This window comes from Arvicanthis niloticus, chromosome 7 (assembly GCF_011762505.2).
Source record: "Arvicanthis niloticus isolate mArvNil1 chromosome 7, mArvNil1.pat.X, whole genome shotgun sequence".
NCBI classification, from domain to species: domain Eukaryota; kingdom Metazoa; phylum Chordata; class Mammalia; order Rodentia; family Muridae; genus Arvicanthis; species Arvicanthis niloticus.
In genome coordinates, this window is record NC_047664.1 from 77187783 (window position 1) to 77209054 (window position 21272).

Below are 21272 nucleotides of genomic sequence, written 5' to 3' on the forward strand. Positions count from 1 at the left end.
GTCTACAAAGCAAGTTCAGGACAGCTGGAAGAAGGAAACCCTATCTCAAGAAACAAACAAAAACCAAGAATAATATTGTGAGGAGGAGGAGGTAATGTTGAGGCCCACACTCTGCCTCAACACTTTTGTCTAAGTGCTCTGTTCAAGAGAGAGAGTGGGGCTGCAGGGGCAGGAGACACGAAGAATGGAGACAAGACAGGGTGTGATCAAGTCTCTTACCAAGTCTCTTTTATTGAAGGGAATTCTGAGGTATTTATATACACAAGCAGGAGAACACAGGTGAAAACACTTTACCACGTGCACCATACAGCTGAGGTCACTAAACAGCAAAACAAGCTATGTGGGATAAACAATATACTTATCAGAGTGTGCTTCAGCTGTTATAGGCTTTTGACAACCAAGTCTTTCATCAGGGTATATGGTTCCAGATGGCTGCAAAGTTGATCTAGCCGCTTTCTGCTTAAGTCAGCTCCCAACAAGGTAGTAGAGGTTGAGGAGGAGGAGGTGGAGACAGAGGCAGATTATATTTATTTTATGTAAATTGATGTTTGCCTGCATGTATGTCTGTGTACTGCATGTGTGACTTGTGCCTGTATATACCGGAGGGCTTAGGGTTTTCTTGGAACTAAAGTTATAAATGTCACAAGCCAACATGTAGGTGCTGGGAATGACACCCCTGGGGCGACGCAGGGATGAGCCTGTGTCATGTGGAAGAGCAGTCAGTGCTTTTAACCCAGCCCTCCCAACCTGTGTTTTAGAGAGGAAACACAACCTTTGGGTTTTACTGATGTGAGACTTTGGCTCCTTCTCCACCTCTGTGCTTTTCTGCCAGCCTTGCTCCAGACCTCTCACTGGACACTTCCTCAGATCCTTGCTGAGATGGTTTGAAAGAGAATGGCTCCCATAGGCTCATATACTTGAATGCTTGTTCCTTAACTGATGGAACTATTTGGGAAGCATTAGGGGGTGTGGCCTTATTGGAGAAGGTGTGTCACTGGGGGTAGGCTTTGAGGTTTCAAAAGTCCACACTATACTAACGCACTCTCTGTCTTCTTTCTCTCTGTGTCTCTTTCTCTCTGTGTGTGTTTCTCTCTGTTTCTGTCTTACTGTCTCTGCTTCTCTCTCTCTCTCTCTCTCTCTCTCTCTCTCTCTCTCTCTCTCTCTCTCTCTGTCTTTCCAGCCTTTGGATCTGGATGTCAGCTCTCGAGCTCTCAGCTACTGCTCCAATGCCTGCCTGCCTGTTGCTACTCTCCCTGTCATAACGGTCATGGACTCATCCCCTGAAACTATAGGTAAATAAATCCACAATTTAATGCCCGCTTCTGTAAACCGTGTTGATCATGGTGCCTCTTCACAGCAATAGGAGAGTGATGATAAAGCTCCATTCAGGCACTCTCCTTCTCTCCTCTTTTGTGCCGTGTTCTCCCTTTCATGGTTCAAATACTTAACGTAACTCTCCTCTATCAGATCATAAGTTCCTGGAGAACGGGAAATTCATCCTCCCGAGAAACAAATGTAATGAATGTTTCACTCTAGCAGGTGCCTAAATATATTTTCGTTTGAGTGGAGGCACAAATAGAATTAAAGTGGGTCCATTTAAATGTCCATTTTAAAAATAATTGAGACCCAGGGATGGGTGCAAACTCTTGGATGCAAAGGCTAGAGTGCATTGCAGGAGGGCAGAGGAAAGCAGAGAGGGGACTTGTTGGAAGCGTTGGGTGCAAGCACAGATGTCTTCCTTTTTTTTTTTTTTTTTTTTTTTTTTTTTTTTTTCTGGGCAATGAAAGCGAAGTTCTTAATGGAAGATGATCCCAATCAATAGCGCCAGACAGCTGATTTATGTAATGGTCTCACGCTGAAGTAGTGGTCTTTCTCTGCATAGCGCTCCTGTGAAAGGGGAAAGGTTGCTGACCCGCGGACTCCCCAAGTAGATCTGTGGCCATCTGTCAGTGTTCATCAATATGATTCTGCATCAGCGATCCAGAGAGCTCCCAGAGAGCAGCCTGCTGCAGGCAGACTGGTTGCTGAATGAAGATGACTAGGGGGTTAATACTGGGTTTGGGCTGCTGAGGTGGGGCTGTCAGTGAGCAGGCAACCACTGGCAGGAGCCTGTTCTTTTGCTAAGAGTAAGAAGGTAAAGAGAGTGGGAACCCGGAGGCTTGCACACCCAGAGGAGACATCTAAGCTGCAACCAGCAGCAGCAGCAGCAGCAAGGGAAGCGTGAGCTTGAACCAAAACACGAGTCAGGTGGAACCGGAGATGTCATCGCTGGTGAAGGAAGACTTGCAGAAAAAACTGTTTAAGCCACTGGCGCAGAATCTCTGTGAGTTCATTGAGATCGAGGTCTCCGTCCAGGACAGGTATTACCTCTGTGTGTCAGGTGAGCAGCACTTTCTGATATCATTTCAAAATGCAAAGAGCTCAAAGGTGCATAAGGGGTAGAGGGGAATCCTGTCTGCTTCCTATCCAACTCAGACATGCATGGATCTTCTCCGAGAGTTTGGCCAAGTAAAGGAATCTATAATCTACAGACTTTTAAAGCACTAAAGTGAACCAAAAAAAACCCATGTTAGACATGGGTTCAGAAGCAAAACTGGGTCTGTACTCTCTTGGTTTAGTCAGGTTTTTTTTTTTTCCTCCAATCTTTTATCTGATTTGCTTCAGCGCATACAATTTTATTGTCTAAAGGCTTACTTTTAAAAATTCAATAGCATTAAGGATATGATTAAATGCATTGCAGAACCAAATTATACAGCCATTCCCAATGACTTTCTGTCCTGGAACATAAACAGAACCTTGGACTTTTCTTCCGAGGACCTATTGAGACTTCATGGAAGTTTATTTTGAAGAAAGAAATTCTCTTTTAAAAGATTCTTCCTCAGAAAAACAATACCAATACTTTAATAATAAAAATTAGTTCATGAAGACAGAACTTTATGGATGAGGGGACAGTCCCTAATATAGATAATCTGATATATTCAGAATCTAGTAAAAAAAAAAATAAGTATTTTCTTCCTGTTTTTAAAATATGTCAAAATTGTCCATGTACTGGCTTTTGCATTAATTATGATTTTTCTAGACCTTTTATGAATTTAGATGGAATTATTGGTGTCATGACTGAGTCTGATATGTAGCTCTCTCTCTCTTCCTGGCCCATGCCTCTCAGTACAAATTAAGGGCTTGGAAAAAAGAGCTCAGAGACTCTAAGTGATTGCTGAGGTGATCCTCTTTAAGGCAAACTTACATTTTCAGACAACTATCGTCTCTATCTACCTGGTAACTGGTTCAGAAAGGCTTTTTGAAGGTATCAAGAGGAAGCCAAGCATCTTTGAAGAAAGTTCTAAAAGTTCTCTAAAAGTTTATAATTCCTAGTACATGTAAAAGTATGTATTCAACAATAAGGATAGTAATATTTGGCCAATACCTAAGCATATTTTACTACACATATGAAATATGGGGATTTGGCATATCAACAGATAGAAGGGACTTAATCAGCTCATAATAATAACTTATGTAAAACAGTAAATTAAAATTACTTAAAAACAAAAACAAACAAAAATAAATAAATAAAATTACTTAATAGACCACATTGGGTCCTCACCACCAAATCACTGAATCAAGAGGTATTTTTATTCACTACGCTGGAGAGGATATCCATTCTGACATAAAGTATAGGAATTTGTACCTGTTATGAGTCCTGCTTTGTCAAAGTAACTTCTCATTAGGTGGCACTAGTCATATTTTATTAGAAAAAAATTAAAAATAAAAAAGCTAGAATATGTTATGGATCTAATTTGCCAAACATATCTTAGTGACTCCCTCCAAAAATTATATAATTAACTAAATTTGTTCTAAGTTTAAATATCATGTACATATATACATGCACATGTATATTATACACACATATATATGTATATACATACACACACATATATCCTACTTTTAAACATTTGAAGGTATTCAGTGATTCTGATGTGTACTAGGGAAATCAGGCTCTTCTCTGAGATGAGGAAGCCATGATTTCATGATTTTCAACATAAAGTTAACCCACTAAGCTTTGTTAGTTCCCCGCTTCCATAGTTCTACTTCCCGCCCATCAGTCTGGGAGCACTTTCCAAAAATGTAACACTTTTTAAAAATGACGGTTACAAACCATTTCTACAAAACAGCAGTTTAAATGATGCTTGACACTCCTAAGAGCGTGACCAGGCTTTACCTGGAAAACATGGATCAGGCAAGTCATTGGATATTTGTTGAAGCAGGCGACTCCATACTTCGAGCACTGTCCGTCTTCAGGGAGGAGTCACGTGACTGCATCTTCATGCTCTTTACTCAAGGGGCTCTTCTTCATGGGACCTACTGGTCCAGGGTAGTTACATTCCATCATGCATTTTTCTGATTAAAGAGAATTTATTTAAACACTGTTGAAACTGCCCTCTTAGCTGAATAGGGTCCATCTTTTGCAATGATCTCAAAACAAGGATTGTTTTCTATTAAATCTTAGTGATTCTATGATTGATATAAAAATAAGACATTATAAACTCAATGTCCCTCTCAGTAGCTGGCTACAAAGTACGTTGGGCATTCTCGGAGAGAGACCTACCTCCTTTGCAAAGCACCTCAGGCTTTTCATGGTAATTTCTCCCTGGGACTAGTCCATCCCTACTGAAAACACCACTCTTTCCTGGCAGATAAAGGCAGTCTCTTCTGGTGAAGGAAGGGAGTCTGTTGTCTGCAGGCGGGAGGAAAGAATACGTCACACGTCACACATGTGGTGAGAAGAATAGAAACCTGTGTTGAAGCATTAGCTCACGCTAAGCGGGAAGAAAAGGGGCATGGTGGGACAGGCCGGGGAAACTCTAGACCTCAGAGCTTATCGTGAAACCGATTTGTTGCCTACCAGCTGTGAAACTGGGGATAAGATAGCGATCCTTTATGGGTTCTCTGCCGGCAATTGCACACATGAACTCAGAGCCGTGTGTCAGCATGTACAAGACCTGCCCAAGCTCAAGCCAGATAAAATTCCACCATAGAAAGGGGAGGTGGCCATGAATCCCTGCCCTAGCTGGGAAGTTATTGGCAACTGATGGGGCTTCAGGGAGAGACAGTCACTTCTCTTTAAGGGTGTGGCCCTTGGTAGGCTGACCATGCTCCAGAGGATAGTCACACATCCAAGAGACTATGGGAAGCACGAAATAGACTTGTTTAAAAATGGGAGGGGCAACACAAAGTTGAGTGTGTGGGTAAGGTAGGGGATGAATCTGGGAAGAGTTGGAGACATTGTATGGCGTTCTCAAAAAACGAATACAAATGTCAACACCTATGAAGTACTCCTCTACTAGTCTCCTTTCTTAATTTTTATTAATCATGATTTATATTCTAAGCAAAAAAAGTAGAGCCTTAAAAGAGGTAGCTTAAAGCTTTAAAATACATAAAAAGCTATTTAATGTGCTGAATAATGTATATATACATATGCTGTAAATTTATATTCATAGTTAAAAAATAAAATATATAGTGAAAAATAGATATGCTGTTATCTGTAAAATGATACACATATTCATATATAGATTATTTTAAGTGGTCTTATACTTTCAAGAAAACATTTTTCAATCATGTTTTTTGTTTTAATAAAAATCACTTTATTGTAATGAACTCACAGCTAAAAACATTATGCACCTAGATTAATACGGCCACGCAAACACTTGGCTAGTTCCAATGCTATACATTTTTATTAATTTATTTATTTATTCACTTTACCAATTCACCAATCGCGGCTTCTCCTCCCTCCTCTCCTCCCAGTTAATCCCTCTCGCCTTACCTCCCCACCTCCCCGCTTTCTCCTCAGAGAAGGGGAGTCCTCCCATGGTTATCAACCCACCTTGGCCTATCAAGTTGCAATAGGACTAGGTGCATCTTCCCCTACTGAGACTAGACAAGGCAGCCCAGTTAGGGGAAAGGGATCCAAAGGCAGGCAACAGAGTCAGAGACAGACCCTGGTCCTGCTGTTAGGGGTCTCATATGGGGACCAAACTGCACATCTGTTACATATGTGCCGAGGGCCTAGGTCAGTCCCATGAATGTTCCCGGGTTGGTGGTTCAGCCTCTGTGAGGCCCTATGGGCCCAGGTTAGTTGATTCTGTAGGTTTTCTTGTGCGTCTTTGATCTCTCTGTCTCCTTTGATCCTTCCCCCCCCCCCCCCTTCCATAAGATTCACCAAGCTCTGCCTACTGTTTGGCTGTGGTCTCTGGATCTGTTTCCATCAGCTGCTGGGTGAAGCCTCTCTGATGACAGTTAACCTAGGCTCCTGTCTGCAAGTATAGTATTAGTAGCATCAGGGGTGGGGCTCTCTCCCATGGCATGGGGCTCAGCTTGGGCCAGTCCCCTTTCCTCAATTTCTGTTCCATCTTTATCCCTGCACATCTTGTAGACAGGAAAAATTGTGGGTGGAAGATTTTGTGGCTGGATTTTTTTTTACATTTCTTTTTTTTTTTTTTAATTAAAATGGTTTTTTCCATACAATATATTTTATTTTGATCATGTTTACCCTACCCCAGCTCCTCCCAGGTCCTCTCCACCTTCCTACCCACTCAACTTTCTGTCCTTTCTCCTCCACCTCTCTCCTTCCCCTGCTCTCTCCCTCCCCTCTTCTCATGCCTTTTAAAAAACCAAAAACAGACAAGACACAAAAATTAAATCTAGACAAATAAGCAAAATACAGGTAAGACCAAAAATGCTGAAACAGAGCAGGGGGAAAGTCCACAAAAATACCACTGAGTCCATTTTATCTTGGCTATCTATTGCTGGGCTTGCCCTGGAGCATGGCTGATGACCAGTGTGACCCCACTGGAGAGAATCAACGTTCCTTTGACAGCAGGTGTCAATTGCAAATAGCTTCTTGGTTAGGGATAGCAACCCATGTCTATTTCCCCCTCAGTGCTGGGACCCCATCTATCTTGAACCTGTGTAGGTCCAGTGCCTGCTGCCACAGTCTCTGTGAAACTCTATGCATCTTAGTGAACTTCTGTACAGTCAGAGTGGTCATTCTAAACCATGGGGCTTCACTTAGGGTTTTACATTTTCATTGTCAACTACGTTGTTATGTACTTATCCACCACAAGAAAAGAAGAAAAGAAAACCAAGACAGAGCTGATTATAATCAAGTTATGTGATAACTGTGTTTTATGCAATTTTAGTAAGATGTCCATTTGTTTCATGAACTAACTCTGTATTAATCCCCTCTTTTAGTAATGGACAATGGAAGGGCAGTCCAAGGATAATGTGTTCTCTTTGGGGACACAGATTTTAATACTGTGCACTGTGTTCATAGCTATATTATGGAATGAAAACAAATGCACATACTGGCTGTGCTCTGTTCTGTGCTCAGGATGTCTATGTGGCAGTTTGGATATATAATGGCCCACATATTGTTACACTGTCATGATGGTAACGTTTTTATGTATATGAAAACTTTCAAGATAGTATCCCATACTTCATTCTCACACATAGCTACCCATCAGCAGGACTGTTCTCAAGTTAGTGTTGACAAGTTTAAGCTATTTGGTGGTGCTTTCAGTAGGCACACTGAGAATATTCTAGAATGGAGCCAATTAGGCAGACCTTTTCCAAGCCCCACTAGATGGCTATCTTTGTTTTTTTGGCACTGTTGTTCCTACAAAATCAGTTTCTTTCTTGTCCACATCTTGTTTTTCTCTAACTTCACCAATAACACAGGCCCTAATTTGCTTAAAGCCAATCATTTAAATATTTTAAAGACTCACAATATAGCCTGAAATGGATTTTATAGATATTTCTAGAAATTTTTATTTGAAAATATGACTTTGGTGAAATCACCCATAGCCTTCTCAACAACCGCAAGGCATTAGCAATGCAGTGTGGCATTTCACTGAGGCTTTTAAAAAGTATTTCACGATAACTTCTGCTATTATTTAATTTAAATGATGAAAACCATTACATAACACTGGATTATGAAACAAAAGAGGCATCTACTTATTTAATGCATTTCTGTGCGGCTTAATTGTGAGTTTCACATTCCCTCGATTCTGGCTAATTATTTTAAATCAATTGGCCAGTTCTTTTCCCATTAGCCCTCTAAATAATCACAGCTCTTTTAAAGGTGATGGAAGAATTTATTAATGACAAAGCCTACATTAAAATTAAAATAGTGATGGCTACAAAGATTGGAATTCTGAAGATATCTACTAAAATATAAATGGGGGGGGGCGGACAGAATAAAATCTTGAACCCAGAACAGGTTGCTTCTGAAGTTTCCCAGGATTGTAGGTATCACTTTCTAAACCATAGTTACAAAACGGAGCCTCTAAGGAAGAGAAAATAACTCTCTAACATTTACACTTTATAAACACGTTTGGGTTTTTAAGACAATGTTCTGCAAGTGCGTTAATGTGGAGATGGCCACTTAATTCCAGCTGGCAGCAAGGCTCAAGTATGGAAATTAGGGATTGGGTCAACTCCAGCCTCAGCAGACTGCCTTGGCTTGTGGCTAAAGAGAACCATCGGTAAAGAGAACCATCGGAACATCCCTAGAGCCTGTGAACCCACGCATTCCTAAAATTGCCTGTATCCCTTTCTTCATACTAGCAAGTTCTGTTGCCTTTTACAACTCCGGATTACTCCCTACGGAGCCTTTCCTCCTGCAGTCTAGAGATAGCCACGCCCCTCCTCTACTGTCCCAGCCACGCCCTTCTTCAGCTTTGTCCATGCCTCATTCACTGCTGACAGCACCCTTCTCTTATTTTCCTCTGGAGCCTCTGTTCTCTGGAGTCTCAGTGATAGCTGGAATGATGCCTTATGGGAATTCATGGGTTTTTTTTTTTTTTTTTTTTTTTTTTCAATTCCTAGCACAGTGCTTGGTTCACAAGGGGTATTTAAATATTTATCAGCTTAATGAAGTGAATGAGTGGCTGACTGGATCCACAGCCAATCGGCTGGCTTTCATAACTTGTAGACTATGTCATGGGATTTGCTCCTTGAAATCATGCTTTCTTGCAATGTCCAATTATTTCTCCAAATCTCTTTACTCCTATTGTCTCTCAGCCCATTTCTTGCTAATGAGACAGCAGCTGGGGCAATAACAGAGTCCAGAGGTGGGTCATCTGACTCAGTGGTTCTCAGCTGTCCTAGTGCTGTGATGCTCTAATACGTTCCTCATGTGGTCATCCCCAACTGTACTGCCTGGTTTTGTGTGTCATCCTGACATCAGAGAGGATGGAGCCTCAGTTGAGGAAATGTAAGATCCAAATGTAAGGCATATTCTCAATTAGTGATCAAGTGGGGGAGGATCCAGCCCTTTGGGGGTAGTGCTATTTCTGAGTTCTATAAGAAAGCAGGCTGAGTAAGCCAGGAGAAGCAAGCCAGTAAGCAGCACCCCTCCATGGCTTCTGCATCAGCTCCTGCCTCCAGGATCCTGCCCTATTTGAGTTTCTGTCCTGTGATGGTTTGTATATGTTTGGCCCAGGGAATAGCAGTATTAGGAGGTGTGGCCTTGTTGGAGTAGGTATATCACTGTGGGCATCAGCTTAAGACCCTCATCTTAGCTGCCTGGAGGTCAGTCTTCTCCTAGCAGCCTTCAGATGAAGGCATAGAACTCAGCTCCTCCAGCCCCATGTCCGCCTGGACACTGCCATGCTCCCACTTTGTTGATGATGGACTGAACCTCCGAACCTGGAAGCCAGCTTCAATTAAATGTTGTCTATGAGTTGCTCTGGTCATGGTGTCTGTTCACAGCAGTAAAACCCTAACTAAGACATGTCTTAACTTCCTTTGGTGACAAACTACAATGTAGAAGTGTACACTAAATAATCCCTTTCCTCCCCAAGTTGCTTTTTGGTCACAGTGTTTTGTTGTAGTGGTAGAAACCCTAACTAAGACACCAACCATGAAAGTATTTTCATTGATACTTTATAACTGTAAGTTTGCCACGGTTATGAATTGTAATGTAAATATTTTTAGAGACAGAGGTTTGCCAAAGGGGTCTTGGCCTACAGGTTGAGAACCACTGTTCTAACTTGACAAACACAGCTGCCTCCCACTGGAAGCTATGAGACCTTCAGTGCCTCCACTTCAGCCCACCAGCCCGCTGCTTGCCCTCTTGTCTTTGCTTTTTCTCAAAGCTAACATGTAGGTCCATGTGCATGGACCCTCTTTGGGGCTAGAGAAATACAGAAGTGCAGAAACCCACTCACTTCTGCACAATGTTGGGAAGATCCTAGAATCTCAGCCTCTGTTGGCCCCAAGTTAAGACTTATAATTGATGTCTTTTCCAGACATGCCCCTCTATTGCTTCCTCTGTACCCCAAATTTTTCATCCCATCTCTTCTAAGTCCCTAGAACATATAGTTTACATCATTCCCTTTAGGCCCTCCTCCTACTAGCTCTTAAAATCTTGCCTGGCCCAGGGCCCAGCGAACAGCATAAATGCAACCTGTATTTGTGCATGGAGTCCTCTGCACGCCACTTGATCGGGTCACTGTAGAGGAACCATCTTCAGGACGGGAGCCAATGATCTTCCCCAGGTCAGATTCCTCAGGTCAGATCGGACCCATGCTCCTCTGTCTTACCTCCAAGCATCCACTGGATGGTTCTCATACTTTGAGCTATCTCATTATCTGATTCCCATGGCATCACACTGAAGGGCCTGCCTCTCCCTTTCTCCTCTAGCCTCTCAGCTGCCATCTTTTCTCCACACTACCTCACTTCTTTCCTCCGAAAATGTCACCACTAATATAACCTTGAAAGCCATTCCACATACACACACAAATCTCAAACCATGAAACTTCCATCTCAACCCCTTCGGAGGCTCCTTCAGATGCTTCCGGGTACATCAAAGCTCCTTGTTCCGCCTTTGGGCCCATCCCCCTCCCCCCCCCCGTCCCCTTCACACCCCGCTTCCGCTGTTTAATTTCCTTTATGTAGCATCTTAATCCAATGTCATCAAAACCTCACCTGAAACTTCACCTTAATTTGTTGATTGCTGCTTACCAACCACACACCATTCACTCTGAGGCTACCTACCAACATCCTCTGGCAAGCAGAAGGAAACTCTCGAGCCATGAGTTTCTACTGGGCACTCTCCTGAGTCACGTGTGTGCCTTAATTTTTCCTTATGAGTCAGATTTATTCTCATGTTCCCTTTATAACACCGGTGAGTGGTATTTCTTCTTTAGAGGTTAATTATCAGTTCATGTAAACCACACTGCACAGTGCTGGGATTTGACTCCAGAACATCGAACACCGGAGCTCACAGAGTATCGTCTCTCCCAAGGTCCTTTGCCTCCTCTTCCACCTCTAATTGTGATACCAGAAAACTTCTTTCATGGGCCACCATTTTATTTAGCCCTGGTTTACAAAGGGAAGGGTGACTACTGACTAGGTGTCTCCATGTGAGCTTGCCCAGAGCACCTGACACAATGCCCCATGTTGCACATGACACCTGGCTCAGACTCCCTTCTCCAGGAGCCTGAAGCCACAGCTGTCTGTTTCCTCACGCTGGCCTTCCCCAAGGGGTGCCCACATGGTGTTCCTCTATTTCCAGATCAAATAGCCTGCTCCCGCTACACATCTATGCCTGGAACTATAGTGTAATTACTTTATGTCTACATAACTAGAAGCTACATGCCTTAGTGCGTTTTGTGCCTACTACAACAAATCACTTGTGATTTAGTAATTTATAAAGAACAGAGGTGTCTCTCTTGGCGCTCTGGGAGGATGAGGATTCCAAGACTGAGGAGCTGGAATCTGGTGAGGGCTCTCTTGTTGCATCGCCTGTAGGGGAAGGCAGATGTGAAACAGTGTGAGGGTGAGAACAGGAGAGGAAGAAAGAAATGCAGGCATTAGAGCAAACATCCTTTCATGAGAAGCACACACCCACGAAAGCTACCACTGATCCTTTCACGAGGCCTCCGACCTCATGACCCAATCCTAAAGGCCTCACCTCTTAACGTTGTTTCAATGAAGATGAAATTTCCAGCACAAGAACTTGGAAGATCCATTCAAATCACAGCAGCATTGTAGGGAAAAAAATGGCTGGGGAACCCAGGGTTTCTCCTGCCACTCTGTGGGTAGTCGGCTGGGAACACCCTGGGTTCCTCCAGCTGGAAGTTAGGCCCGGCTGCTCAGTAAAGGCCTCTCCACTGTTCCTCACGGTTCCTCACAGCACAGCCCCAACACACTAGGAAGTCCCTGGGTTTCCAAAACCGGTTTATTGGCATGGTGGATGGTAGATGGATCTGGATGTGCTCCCCCAAAAACCCAGGGTGGACCTGAATTAAATAGGGAGGGGGAGGAGAGAGGAGGGGCTGAGGAGGAATGCTTAATTGACTCCACCCTCTGGCCTTCAGGTACCTTAGTATGAAAATCTCTCTAGGCCTGGGGCCTGTCTATCAGGACCACCTGTGTACATGACTGAAGGGTGAAGGTGGAATGGAGATTAGACCTCATGTCAGGCCTGACACAGCATGCCAAAGGAAACTTCCAGAAGCAGAAGGAATCTTCTCAAAACAAATTCCAGTCTCACTCAAAGACACAGCAGCTTACCACTCTCCTGGTAACACTAACCACCTGAAAAGGAAACTTTAAGCCTCTTATCCCCTCTGCCACCTCTTTATAATAACCCAGTAGATATGACCTATGGATAATCTTGTCTTCTTTCTAAAATTCTGAGCGTCTTCAGGGAAGATGCCAGGTTTCTTATATGTCTCTGTAGCATTTATACTCTATTCAGCAAATAGGAAGTACCCAGTAGCACTTACTGATCCATTGATAATTTTTTAAAGATGTATTTACTTTATATATGTGAGCATACTGTTGCTGTCTTCAGACACACCAGAAGAGGACATCACATCCCATTACAGATGGTTGTGAGCCAGCATGTGGTTGCTGGGAACTGAATTCAGGGCCTCTGGAAGAGCAGTCAGTGCTCTTAACCACTGAGCCATCTCTCCAACCCTCATTGATAATTTTAATAGAATAACTCAATATTCCAGTGAGACCAGAGACAAACGATTTTAGGAGGAAGCAATTGTTACTCTCATTTTGTTCACATTAAGTAGGGAAAGCTTTCCTCCAGGCCTTTCAAAGTAGAATAATAGAACAGCCTGTGCTGGGGGGCACATTCTAAACACTGGACTTGGAGAGGCACATGTGAGAGGGTTGACAGGCTCAAACATTACCACGCAAGTCACTGGAAGCCGTGCCTCAGGCACCTCTGCATTCAAAGCCTCACGGCAGGTTTAGAAGAGATGCTGCTGTGATCTGAATGGGTCCTCCGAGTTCTTGTGCTGGAAATAAAGTTAAGTCTTGAACAGATCTGGGAGACATGCTCAGTTACACCTGGATTCATATGAGGAGTGTACTTATAATTTGGGCACAAGGTCATTAAATAAAATGGAGATAAATACATATTGTAATGTGACTTGGAGAATTTATAAAGTAAGAGTTTATATAAATTGTTTTTTCTGTTCTACAGTGACGAAAACTGATGAAGTAAAAATCACCATGGTGAAGCACTACAGGGTAGGGCTGGATGAGAAGTATGAAGTAACAAAAAAGTGGTCCCTGAGCGATCTGCGGATGATTGACGGGAAGGAAGCAGATACCGTAAGTGTTAGCATCTTAGAAAGGCAGCAGGATCGATACACTGGAGATCGTTGCGTTCAATGCCCTCCTTTATAGATTCTTGGCATGTACGAAGTGTGAAGATGACATTTTGTCGTTCTTAAGTGGTATGGATTAATTTCCTGGGGTGATCTATATTGGCTTTTATGATTTGCTTTTATGAGTTGGAATCTGAATTTTGTCTATTACATTTAAAAAGCATCTTTCCTAAGTCGTTCTTGACAGGTTAAACACAATCCACCAGCCAACCCTGCAACTTTAGATGCAGCTTCCTCAAACAGATATTTTCTCAGACCCAGTTTGTTGTTGTTGCTTTGTTTTGCTTTATTGCTTGTTAATTTTGGAGGATTCCTTTCTCCTGAGAACAAGTATACAGTCAGCAAGCCCACTTCATCTTCTAGGATTCCATTGAAAACCTACAGACTTAAGAGTTCAAAGGGGACACAGTGGCTATCCCAGTCTCCTCCCCTGTCACTTGGTCAATCTGTGCTTGTGCTCGTCTGTTGATTGAGAGGTCATTCCTCACTTCTGACCTCTGTATGTCCACAGAGCTCACTCTCTTACTGTTTAAGTCCAGTCACTCCCAGCTCTTACCCCAGTCCCGGATTTCCCATTGAATAAATCCTACTCACAATTGCCCATCCCTGTAACACATTCATTGCGGATGCAAATGCATGGTTGATGGGCTACCCCATTCCCCTTGGGATAGAAAGCTCCTAAAATTCTGGGACCGTGACTTCATTCTTTATCACGGCCTTCTGCCTAATAAAGGATCAGTAAACATCTGTGGTGCCTAAGGTTGAATGAATCAAAACTTAAAAGTAATTTGTTATTATTTCCCAATAGCATATTCTTAGTACATCCATTGTTCCAACCTATTGAGTGTCCTCCTGTCTTGCTGTTTATCATCATTATGATGTAATACAGACTTAATACGATCTTAAAGACCTGGTCCAAGTCAACGACAAGCTGATAAAGCAGGTAGGGCCAAGTACTCACCTGTAAGGAATAGATGGCTACTGTTGCTACTGCCGTTAAATCTGTCATCAGTTAACACCCTACATGTAGTAAACAAGCGAGACAGGAGCCAAGCTAAGTATTATACAATATACAATATACAACTGTATTTATATAATACATTATTTTACCTCATCATTAAGCCCTGTGGATTAAATTCTACCACTGCTGCTATTTAACAGATGAAGAAAACAACATTTAAGAGACTAATTGACTTGTCATAAATCACGCAACTTTTAAAGGCCAAATCTCGTTTCTCAGGAAGCTATTAATTCATCTGTTTTAAGTCAATTGTTTAATCCTTGGGACTTCATATATTCATTCAGCCTTCAGTCATTTCTTGAGGATTTATAGACTGTCAGGACCTACCAGGCTCCCAGGCTACAGTGAGTATTCAAACAGCTGAAAGCATTTGAAGCAGCCATTAACTGATTGATTGCTCCAGTCAAGATGTCCCAACTTTGTCATCTTCTAAACTATCACAGTCTGTTATTACCTTTGTGCTCACCTAGAAATCCCACTTTTAAAGCTGAGTGTATTTGATAAGACACTGGCCAAAGAGTTGGGATATGTCATTGTTTTGTGTCCTAAGCACTAGAACATTTTCTGAAAATACATCTTACCTAAATGTTGAGGACTTAGAAAAACTGAGTAAGTGTATTGTGACATGTCTACAAGTTAAATTAGTTTGTACCCAACACAAAAATATTAAACCTTCTATTAAGTATACAGATGTGTCTATGCATTTAAATATGAAACAAATTTTAATAATAATTTCCTGAGTGATAGTGGTACAATTTTTTTGTCTTCATTATACTTTCCTGCATTTACCAGATGTTTATATTGCATTGACTGTGATGTTTGTCTGTATCATGTTTACCAATCCGTAGTGTAGAAATTAGCCATCCTTGTTCACTGTTAGCCCATTTGTCTTTTGTCTTTTCCCTCGCCCAATCATGACTACTATTTATGTCATAATTATTTCTGCCGAGCTTGACCAGCACCTGGGGACGTATAAACGAATCCTGTCAACTTTGATCCATTGGAAGCTGTTAACTGTGTTCTATTTCTTCCCTACTTCTCTTGGTCTCAAATCTCATTGCAAAATTATTGATTCTCCCCCTTTCACTCTGGAGATTCTGGTCTTCCATAGTGAAGCAGGCAAAGCAGGAGAGCTCATCATTTTTGCTTCTCGTCACTGAACCCGCAACACTGAATTGCTAGGAGACGAACTATAATACCCAAATAGCCGTTCTCTTAAAGATTTCTCTTCCTGGCTGCCCTGGGAATGTGCACCTCCTCCTCTTGGGGTTGAATCCTCTGGAGTCCGTAATCATTGTTGTTTTTATCAACGGCAATGATAAAGCGGTAAACAGAGTGACCTCAAGCCAGCTGTCGACTTTAAAATAGACACGGAATGAAATGAATTCAGTTTGTAAGACATAAACAGAAGTAATCTGGGATTTGGAGAGTGACTGGTGTGAACAAGAGATGACTGGTGCCATAGCACTGAGCTGTCTTGAGTTGACTGAGGCCTTGTTCTTGTTCTGGGCTCTGCCAGGCACTACATGGGTCACCTGAATGCCACCTCTTTGGAAACGATTATTCCAATTATACATAAAGGGGTACTACAAATCCATGAGTTCCCTTCTCAGCTCTAGAATTTTAGCAGAAAAAAAAAAAAAAGAAGAATGGGGAGGAAGGAGAGGGAGGAAGAGACTTATTCTATGTATATGCTTGCTCAGCCTCAATTATTAGACTAAAGGAAAATATCGATCTCTTCTAAGTATTTCAAAGGCATGAAAGATTTTCTCCACAGGATGAGAGTTGAGTGTGGGGAGAGAGAACTACCTGAAGGCACAGTCATTGTGATTCCCTTTGGTTGAGACTCTCTGTAATTGTTCTTCAACTGTCAGAAGGACAGCTCGCAAACAGTCCTGAGGTGTGCCTTGAAACCACGGTATCTCCATACCTCATTCATCTTTGTTTTGTAAACAGAGTCTTACTATGTAGCTCAGACTAACCTAGAACTCTTGATGCATCTCATACTGGCCTCAAAATCGTGGAGACCTTTCTGTATCAGCTTCCCAAGTGCTAGGATGCAGTGCTATATTCAACCCAAATATTACATTTTAAAAAGCACTGGTGTGTGTTTAGGAGGGTGCATGTATGCAGATATGTGTGTAAATGTGCTTGTCATGTATGTGAGCCCAGGAGTCATCTTTGGCTTCCACCTTTGTTTGTTTGTTTGGTTGGTTTTGGTTTTTCAAGACAGAATTTTTCTATGTAGCCATGGCTATCCTGAAAGTCACAATGTACAACAGACTGGTCTTGAACTCAGAGATTGGCCTACTTCTTTCTCCCAAGTGCTTAGATTACATATGTGTATCACCACTGTCTAGCTGCTGTTTGCTTTTCTTTGAGGCAAGGTCTCTCAACAAACCTGGAACTTGCCATTTTTGGTTACCCCAGCCAGTATAGTCCCAGCAATCCCTGGCTACTAAGCCTCTGGAAACCGCTTATCTTGGCTTCACTGCTTCTCTCCCCAGCACTGGGGTTTTAGGTGCATATTGCCATGCTCATTATTTGATGATTTGACTTAGATCACTTTCATATATGTACATGTTTTAGGAAGCTCCTCCTGATGAGGTTTCCATACTACCCCACAATGGTCCTTACTTTTAGCTGTCTCTTCTTGTAGAACCTCCTTTGACCCCCTTTCCCACCTCTCCATTTGATCCTCCCATTCTAGTCTCTGCCCCACCACATCCATAACTATCTCTATTTCTTTTTCCTTGGGAGATCTATCATCTCTTTACCTCCCTAGTCTCTTACTCTTTATCAAACCTCTGTGTTCTGTAGATTGGTCATCATCGACTTAAAAGCTAACATCCACATACAGACCATCATTATCTTCAGGATCTGGGTTACCTCATTCAGGGTGGTTTTTTCTTTATTCATCCATTTACCTGTAAGCCTCATGATTTTGCTTTTTAATACTCCATTGTGTAAATGTATCACATTTTCTTTATCCTTCTGTTGAAAGATACCTACAGCACTTCTAGTTTCTGGATGTCATGAATAGAGCAGCCATGAGCATGTAGAGCAAGCATCTCTGTGGTAGGATGGGGCATCATTTGATGTGCACCTAAGAGTACGATTGCTGGGTATTGGGATAGATCCATTCCCACCATCCTGAGGATCTGCCACACTGATTTCCACGTAACTTGTACATGTCTGCATTCCTACCAGCAACGAATGAGTGTTTCCCTTGCTCCGCTTTTTCTCTGGCATGAGCTGGCACTTGTGTTATTATCTTAGCCACTATGTCAGGTGTAAGATAAAATCTCAAGATAGTTTTGACTTGCATGTCCCTGATAACTAAGGATATTGAATGTTTCTTTAGGTGTTTCTCAGCCACTTGAATTTTCACTTTTGAGAATTCTCTGTTTAGGACTGTACCCCATTTTTTAATTGTGTTGTTTGTTTTGGGTTATTTTTCGATATCTACTATTTTTAATTATTTACATATTTTGGATATTAGCCCTCTATTGATGTATAGATGATAAAAAAAAAAAAAAACAACTTTTCCCATTCTGCCACTTTGTCCAAAGGACAGTGTCCTTTGCTGTGCAGAAGCTTCTCCATTTCATGAGGTCCAGTTCATTAATTGTTGATCTTGGTGCCTGTACTAACAGTGTTCTGTTCAGAAAGACATTTCCAGTGCCAGTGAGTTCAAGGCTATTCCCTGCTTTCCCTTTAGCAGGTTCAGTGTGTCTGGTTTTACACTGAGGTCTTTAATTTATTTGGATTTGACTTTTGTGTAAGGTGATAAACATGAGTCTATATGAATTCTTCTACGTGCAGCCATCCAGTTTGGTGAACATGGTTTCTTGAAGGTGTTGTCTTTTTTCTGGTGTGTATTTCTGGCTTCTTTATTTAAAAAAAAAAAGGTGTTAATTTATGTCTGTGTCTTCGATTCAAATCCATTGATCAATGTGCCATACCATGTTATTTTATTACTATAGCTCTGTAGATTGGAGGTCAAGGACAGTGATACCTCCAGTAGTTCTTTTATTTAACTCAGTATTGTTTTAGCTAGCGTGCTCTGTGTGTGTGTGTGTGTCTGTCTGTCTGTCTCTCTGTCTGTCTCTCTGTCTCTCTCTCTGTCTCTCTCTGTCTCTCTGTCTCTGTCTCTGTCTCTGTCTCTCTCTCTCTCTCTCTCTCTCTCTCTCTCTCTCTCTCTGTTTCTATATAAAGCTGAAGATTGTCTTTTCAAGGTCTATGAAGAATTGTATTGGAAATTTTGATGGGGATTGCATTGAATTGTAGATTGCTCTTGGTGGGATAGCCATTTTTACAATATTAATCCTACTGACTCATAAGCATGGAAGATCTTTCCATCTCCTGATGTGTCCTTTAATTTCTTCCTTCGGTGTCTTAAAGTTTTTATTATACAAGTCTTTCACTTGCTGGGCTAGAGTTAGGTGGAGATTTTTACATTATTTAAGAGTATTGTAAAAGGTGGTGTTTCGCTGTGACTTTTGCACTATCTATGTGACCCAAGACCACAGCAGGTCCTCCCCTAGACAATTACTTTTTGTTTGTTTCCTCAGTAAATCTATAGGACCTGTCTTTACGAAAGATGTTACTTGTACTTTACAAAAACTTTCGATATAGTCATGTCTTGAGCTTTGTTGTACACATGGGATTGAGTTAATTATATCCTGGAAACATTTTACCCAATTGTGCTGTGCTTAAATATGTCAAAAATAAACTAGTGGAGGTCAGACTCTCAATATTTGAACCAACACTGGCTACTGAGTCGCGTTCTACTGAACTGCCTTCTTGACTCTGGGATAGTCACGAATAGTGTTCCTCTAGGATCTATAGAGAAGCAGAGTGTGAGCAGCGGCCACACAGCTAGTTTGCTACAGAGCTGAGGATGAGGGGGGAGGGGGATTGGATATGGAGGAGAAGAGGGTGAGTGAAGATTGGAAGCACCCCTGCCTGCTTTGCTGGCCTTCTTACCTCCCTGGCAGGCTTGGCTGATGGGTTCCCCTGGATGCCTGCTGGAGTTGTGGACTGGGTAACAGGATGAGTGGGGAGGAAAGTTGAAGGAGACTGTCTGCTTGATCCACTGGAGGTGGGAATGGGGGATCCACAGCAGGTGATCTTCTACAGAGATGGGGTGAAACTGGGGGATTGGATTTGGAGGAGAGCAGGGAGTTAGCCTGCCTGCTTCTCTGACTAGAGTCGCCTGCAGATTCCCAGGGAATGCCTGCTGTAGTTGGGGGCTGGGATAAAGTAATGCGTGTGCATATGGGAGCTTGGGGGTGGAGTGAAAGATCTGTGTGATACATTGGAGACAGGAGGAGACCAGAAGCAAGGCAGCAGGTAGTCTGCTCCAGAGCTGTGGAAAAGACTGGGGGCTGGATTCAGAAGAATGGAGGGAAAGGTGAAGACCTGCAGTTAGCCTGCCTGCCTGCTTCTCTGGCTAGAGTGGCCTGTGGGTTCCCAGGAGTCTGTAAAGCAATGATTGTGCTGTTGATTTTAAGAAGTGGTGCTCCTCGCTTTGGAAAGCTGATCTTCAGATTTTAGAAATATGTCTGATCGTGACATAGTCAGTAGGCACACCCAGCAGAGTTTGGGAATCCAGACAATGGCCTTGAGTAAAAGGTTAATCAGGTCCCTCTTTCTCTTCTAGGACAACCCGTTTTTTGATCTGCACTTCAAGAAGGTATACAGCTTGGAGGCCTTCAGCTGTGCCTCCAAGTATTCCTTTGCTCGAACAGTGAGCAGGCTGAACCACGTGTATCTTAAGAAGGATTTACACATCGTGAACTTCGATTCTACTTACATTAACGATGACTCCATTTGGTCCTCCAACAACAAGGACTGCCTGGTCCTCATGAGAATATGCTTTTATGCTTTCAATCTTGTGTGCTTGTCCTTGTGTCCCCTGCCACTTTGAAGATGTAACTTAAAGTCCTTTACCCATGTCCGAAGAAAATGGCTCCCTAGCTGAATACCGATGGTCAGAAGTTTGTTTTGCCGCTTCACTGATGGGTATTATTTATACTAGAATAAGACATGGCTTTGAGAATTGAAGTGAAATGTGTTTTAGTGCAGCCACTCAACAGTTGAGACTCTTTTGATCCACTGTGTTCTTTAGGAACTTTGGAAGGTGTTGCATGCTTTGAGCTAAATTAGAATCAAGAAAAACTTTGTATGAGAGCCAGCCCAGGGGAGTTAGGACCAAAGAAAAGTTGCAGACGTGTCCAGGATTGCAGAATACAACCTACTGGGGACTTCCTGATAAAAATGTAGGTCTTGGTGGCCAGGGTACCATTCTGATCCCTGCCATTTGGGTGAGGACAAAAGTGAATTTAATTAAGCTGGAATGTACCTTATTGAGTTACACTCAGTCTAAAGTGTCCCTTAAAGTACTGGTATTCATGGCCTCATCATTCTGAATTCAGTCATAAAACACATATTATTACTCTAGTGACTCGTGTATTTATACTTTCTGGGAAACAGAGAGAAGTGAGCAGTGCATTTCAAGGGCAGTCTGGAGTGTGCATACAATTCAGGATGGCTCA

The 21272-nt window shown here is 42.3% G+C and overlaps 1 protein-coding gene across 1 annotated transcript; it reads left to right on the forward strand.

Moving 5' to 3' along the window:
- The first annotated feature begins 1955 nt into the window (after positions 1 to 1955).
- Positions 1956 to 20765, forward strand: Exoc1l (exocyst complex component 1 like). Its single transcript, XM_034508263.2, has 3 exons — positions 1956 to 2380; positions 13505 to 13635; positions 20378 to 20765. The coding sequence occupies exons 1-3, from the start codon at positions 2260 to 2262 to the stop codon at positions 20642 to 20644; spliced, it is 519 nt and encodes a 172-aa protein (XP_034364154.1). The 5' UTR covers positions 1956 to 2259; the 3' UTR covers positions 20645 to 20765.
- Positions 20766 to 21272: the final 507 nt, after the last annotated feature.